General features: G+C 35.6%; 1 protein-coding gene across 1 annotated transcript; it reads left to right on the forward strand.

The window, feature by feature from the left end:
• Window positions 1–311: 311 nt before the first annotated feature.
• On the forward strand, window positions 312–6,036 carry LOC116036674 (ribonuclease pancreatic-like). The gene is made up of 3 exons (XM_031280258.2): window positions 312–325; window positions 554–603; window positions 5,471–6,036. Exon 3 carries the CDS (start codon window positions 5,477–5,479, stop codon window positions 5,882–5,884), a length of 408 nt encoding a protein of 135 aa, XP_031136118.1. The 5' UTR covers window positions 312–325; window positions 554–603; window positions 5,471–5,476; the 3' UTR covers window positions 5,885–6,036.
• Window positions 6,037–6,559: the final 523 nt, after the last annotated feature.

Raw genomic sequence — 6,559 nt, forward strand, 5'->3', positions numbered from 1 at the left:
GACTGAAAGTAGAATAGCATAGAATAGAATAGAATGCCTTTTATTGTCACTATATATATAATATTTTAAATATTATCAATAGTATTAAATATTAAATATTGCACAATAGTGTGCAACAGAAAGTCCGGGGGTTGGGGGAGTTAGACTGTAACATCAGTGCTGCTGACCCTATGAGAGATGAAGTGGGCGTGTATTATAATATGATATTATAATATATCTGCTGCTGACCCTATGAGAGATGAAGTGGGCGTGTATTATAATATAATACAGTATAAAGATCGAGAAGTTCTCAGACTTTTCTATCTCTCTCTCTCCTGTCATTCAGGTAAACATACTTTTTTATATATATCACATTTTTGTCACTTTTCCTCCCTTCTTACAGCTTTTTTTGGTGCTTTTGACATTTAAAGCATTTTTTTCCACAGATCTGGCTGCTTTTGCGGTTGTTTTTCTCGTTTTTTTTTTTTTTACCATTTTCACATTTCTGCACTTCCTAAAGAAGCTCGAAGTTAACTGTGATGTAACGTAGTGTGTTTGTTATGTGATATTCCAGGTATCTCTCCTGCTGCTGACTCTAGAACTCATCTCTCTCCTGTCATTCAGGTAAATATACTTTAGATTATTATTCTGTCTTTAACACACGTAAACTCTATAAGTTTATATCTGCAATCATTCAGAACTTATTCTGGCTGCATCAGGACTTTATGGATTTCTTCTGCAGAAAGATTTAGATTAATAATCCTGTGAGCAGTTATTCTGCGCTGTAGAAACTCCTGATGTCACTTAACAAGTTCTTACATCATCAGACAGTTAGGAGACATTTATAAAACTAAAGACATATATAAAGAGATGTTAGATATGTCAGAGTAAAGTCTCTAACAGCTTTTATATGATAATATAAAGAGATGTTAGATATGTCAGAGTAAAGTCTCTAACAGCTTTTATATGATAATATAAAGAGATGTTAGATATGTCAGAGTAAAGTCTCTAACAGCTTTTATATGATAATATAAAGAGATGTTAGATATGTCAGAGTAAAGTCTCTAACAGCTTTTATATGATAATATAAAGAGATGTTAGATATGTCAGAGTAAAGTCTCTAACAGCTTTTATATGATAATATAAAGAGATGTTAGATATGTCAGAGTAAAGTCTCTAACAGCTTTTATATGATAATATAAAGAGATGTTAGATATGTCAGAGTAAATTCTCTAACAGCTTTTATATGATAATATAAAGAGATGTTAGTTATGGGATGGAACGGAAATTGATTTATTTCAAACAGGGACAATGCACAAATAAACATTAAACTTGTTAAACAAGAGAATATGTCTTGGGCCAGGTTATAGCAAAAATTGCTAATTTCCACCTGTAGTCCCTGGGCAGGCATGACAAATAGAAATTTCACAGGAGTATAGATGACATGGTGTCCATAGTAATTAAAAACAAGCAGTTTAGCAAAAACATGGGCGCCATCAGCCCACTCATTGACTCTCTCCCCCCTTCCCCAGCACACACCCTCAAACAGTTCAGCAGCAGCTTAGGCACATTAGAGTACAATCCAACTCTAGACAGTCATTCATACACAGATACACACACACACACACACACACACACACACACACTCTCTCTCTCTCTCATAAATACAGTATCTTATGGATGTTTGCAAACTTGCTTACTCAACAACCAACGCTTTGTTAGGCATGAGAAAGTGTGAGAATTTGTACATAAGATATGTTCCGTGGGAAGGGCATTCCACTGCCTCATGGCCACAGATGAGAAGGAGGAACTCCCAAATTGGGTTTTACGGTGTGGGATGCTACACTCCCCCCTTTGTAACGCTTTGAGTAGTTTGCACTATTATTTCGGAGCAGAGTGTTACAAACTTTTTCAGAGGGGGAGCAGTAGCATTGTATATGATTTTATGTAGCAAAGACACATTTGAGTGTTTTATTAAATTATCAAAACTAACAGTTTATAAACCATATTTGACAAGTATATGACAGTGATGATAATGACGTATGTTTTTGTCATGGATCTTGAGGCAGTTTTTATACAAAGATTCTAAGGGTTTTATAACTGTTTTACATGCCTGAGACTAGGATGTAATGCAGTATAAAAGGTGGGGGATGACCAGGATGTAATGCAGTATAAAAGGTGGGGGATGACCAGGATGTAATGCAGTATAAAAGGTGGGGATGACCAGGATGTAATGCAGTATAAAAGGTGGGGATGACCAGGATGTAATGCAGTATAAAAGGTGGGGGGTGACCAGGATGTAATGCAGTATAAAAGGTGGGGGATGACCAGGATGTAATGCAGTATAAAAGGTGGGGGTGACCAGGATGTAATGCAGTATAAAAGGTGGGGATGACCAGGATGTAATGCAGTATAAAAGGTGGGGGATGACCAGGATGTAATGCAGTATAAAAGGTGGGGGATGATCATTGCATTTAAGTATGTACTAGATGCTTCAGTGGTGAGAGAGTTTCTTACGTATCTAAAATTTACTAAATTAAATTTAAATTTGTTGCACAAATTTTTAATATGACCTTTAAAGCTAAGTGTTGAATCTAGAGTTACCCCCAGATATTTAAATTTCTCTATAGGTTTTATATATTGGCCATTTACAATAATTTCAGGATAAGTTTTAAGTTTAGATCGGTTTGTGTAGAACATGGTTACAGTTTTTTCAACATTTAATGTGAGTCATGAGTCATGTAACCAGTCACCAACCTTGCTCATGACACTTGATAATTTCTTGGCTACGTCTGTTGCACTTCTCCCATGGGTATATAAAACGGTGTCATCAGCATACATAACAATATTTATGCCCTTGCAGACTGAAGGCAGGTCATTAATATATAAGCAAAAGAGCAGTGGCCCTAAAATTGACCCCTATGGAACTCCCAGAGTAGATGCAAGAGACATAGACAATGTGCCCTTTACTTTAACACGTTTTCAATTCATCAAGTAGGATTTTATCCAATTTTGGATATTTGTGGAGATATCATATTTGGCCAGTTTGTGTATTAGTACCTCATGATTAACTGTATCAAAGGCTTTCCGTAAATCTAAAAAGACTGCTCCCACCACTCCTCCTTGATCTAAGCTAGTTTTAATTTCCTCAAAGAAGTAGCAGCATACAGTTTCAGTGGAATGTTTTTTTCTGAAACCAAATTGCACAGGATGAAAAAAAGGACTTAGAGTCCAAATGTGCTATTAGTTGTTCTGCCACAACCATTTCGATAACCTTGGATGCAGCTGGGAGAATGCTGATGGGTCGATAGTTGGAGACCACTTGAGTATCCCCAGATTTATGCACAGGGGTGACGATGGCAGGCTGGGGGATAAAGCACACTGGGAAAGATGTTTTCGTTAAAATACTTGTTTATTATCATGGCTAGAGGTATCATAATATATGTCTTGTGTTGTTTTAAAAAAGCTGTATCACAACCACATATATCTTTAGCTTTGCTTTTAGATAGTAGTGAGATTACATTTTCCACTTTCTCTGTGTTGAAAACTTGAAAGCAGAATCATCACAGGTTAAAGCTTGTGTGAGTTGAGTTTTTGGAAAACTTAGACTCAATTCTCGTACTGAATTTATGAAATACTTAAAACATTCCCCAATAATCTGGTCATCATCCTGGATACAGCCATCCACCATGAGTTTTAAATGTTTATTTGCTGATTTTTCCCTTCCAAGTATCTTGTCAATGCTCTTCCATAACTTTTTAGGGTTTCCCTTTGTCTCACTAATAACATTGAGGAAGACATTTGCTCTAGCCTTTCTAAGTTGTTGTGTGACATTATTTTCTTAAACTTCAAAATCAGATGATCAGTACTTAATTTTGATTTTAAAAACATTTTGAAAGAAGCATCCATTTTTTCATTAATTCCCAGAGATTTGTGTTGAACCAGGGTAGACAAAAAAATGTATTTGTTTTCTTGCCCCTTTTTTTGGTGTATTTTAATATAATGTCTTTAATAGTTGACATTAAATCAGCACAGGCTGGCTCACAGGTAATAATACTAATGGTGTCATGCCAGTTTACTTGCTTTATTTCATTTTCAATGAAGGCCATGTCCTTTGGAGCGATGAAAGGCATGGATTTCCCCTTCATTGAGTTCTGATTTTTAAAGCGTGTTTTTGACAATTTTCTGGAGGCCAGAGTAAGATTATGATCTGATAACATAGTAATGAGGTTATAAATCTTTCTATTTCTATCTGGTTTATTTGGGAAGACTTTGTTATTGTTGAGGGCTTATGGATCATATGCGTCATCTGAAAAGTTTTGGCAATATCTTTAAGCTCTTTCCTACATGTTTTGTCTTGCCAGTTTAAGTTAAAATCACCCATAAGAATGAATTCCATTTTCCCATGTTGTTTAAGCATGACATTTAGACAATGATAAAATTAATTTGTGGCAGTAGGGGGGCGGTAGACTACAAAGACAGCAAAATACACTTGGGGAGATTTTTTGGTTTTACCCCCACGCATTCCAAGTTATTTTCTGGAAAGACTATTTGCTGACTTTGAATGCTGTCTTTTACATATATCAGGACTCCACCCCCTTTCCTTTTCCGTCTGTCCCGTCTGTACACATTATACCCTGGGATATTAAAAACAAATAAAGGGGTCGTTGGGGTTAACCAAGTCTCTGTAAGGCATAAGTAATCGATATTTGATTCCATCAGTAATTGTTCAAGTTGTTCGGTCTTATAAGATAATGCTACGTATATTCAGGTGTCCACCGAAAATGCCTTTCGGCTTCGTTTTTGCGTCCCACAACACGCTTGCATGATTTACAGTCTGAAACTGTTTCATCTGCTGCTGTTTGAGGCACAATGTAGTTTGTGTGGGGATTGTTGGAGGTCAAGATGTTGTAAAATGTCAGATATGTCAGAGTAAAGTCTCTTTCTTTCTTTATTTCTTTCTTTCTTTCTTTCTTTCTTTCTTTCTTTCTTTCTTTCAGAATCAGAATCAGAAAGGGCTTTATTGCCAAGTATGTTGCACATACGAGGAATTTGTCATGGTGTTGTTGGAGCATGTCACACATTCAAATATAAGAAGGATAAAAAGAATATAAACAATATAAGTATAAACATATACACACAGTATGTATTAATAACGATAATAAATTTAAATAAACAGTAAAATAAGTTAAACAGTAGTGAAAACTTTCTTTCTTTTGTTTATTATACAGGAAAGTTAAAAGTAACATTAAGTTACAATATAAACGGGCCTGACTCTGGTTTCCAGCAAGTTCCTTTTCTGCAGAAACATTAAACATTAAACACAACTTACAGTACATAAGGACAGAAACATTTGTACAGGACATCAGCATGGACTAGACAGATACGGACAGCAAAACAACAATACAGTTACAGCACATGAGGACAAAAACATAGGTACAGGACATTAGTATGTAACAGCTAACAGTTTTTATAACTCTGTGTTCTCCAGATAAACATGAAGATCTCTATCTTTGCCGGTGTTCTTCTGCTCTCTCTGTGCCAACTGTGCAGCGGTTTCTTTGGTTTATTTGAGGAGGATCAGGATAAAAAGTTTGCAACCAAGCATATCGTGGCTTCTAACCAATGCACTCAGGTGATGACTGACAGAGGATTCGCTGTCCTCGACAAAAGGACCTGTAAGCCGGAGAGAACGTTCATCAAAGCTACAGTGGATGAGGTGCGAGCCGTCTGTGGGGGTAGAGGAAGTGGAGTCAGCAAAGAGAACTTTAAACTTATTGAGTGCAAAGTTGATCCTGCTAATAACAAGCCTCCCAACTGTCAGTACACGGTGGAGGAGGTGGAGAAGAAAATCCTGGTCACCTGTGTAAAAAGTAAACCTACTGATTTTCAAATACATGAGTAATCTGTTACTACCTGATGAATCAGAGTAATCTATTACTATCTGATGAACCAGAGTAATCTATTACTACCTGATGAATCAGAGTAATCTGTTACTACTTGATGAATCAGAGTAACTTGTGTCTCCTCTTGAATAAAACACATGTGAAAGTTTAACTCTGTTTTTAATGTTGTCATATTCATTCATTCATAAAGTAGACAACAGATCAATATAATAATAATAACTTTGTTTTGTAAAGCACCTTTCACACATTAAATGCAGCTCAAAGTGTTTTATGAACTAAACTCTAAAGAGACATATAGAAGACATATTTATGTTCATATGAATAGAATAAAAACAATGAAGTTAAAAAGGTCCAGAAACAAAAGCAGTACAAGTGGCAGTTAAATAAAATAGTCAACAAACGATGTACAACTAAATGAAGTCATTTCAGAGGAAACATCAGCCAAAGTGCAAATATATATATATATATATATATATATATATATATATATATATATATATATATATATATATATATATATATATATATTAGGGCTGTCAAAATAATAAAAACAATCACGCAGATTAATCCATTCCATATTGTATTTATCGACTGTAAAATGAAGGAGGGAGACGAGAATGTGCTGCCTGGATCATTGATTGGCTTCCTGCCAACCCTGGCTACCGAAATCTGGA

The sequence above is a fragment of the Sander lucioperca genome, chromosome 10 (assembly GCF_008315115.2).
Source record: "Sander lucioperca isolate FBNREF2018 chromosome 10, SLUC_FBN_1.2, whole genome shotgun sequence".
Taxonomy (NCBI): domain Eukaryota; kingdom Metazoa; phylum Chordata; class Actinopteri; order Perciformes; family Percidae; genus Sander; species Sander lucioperca.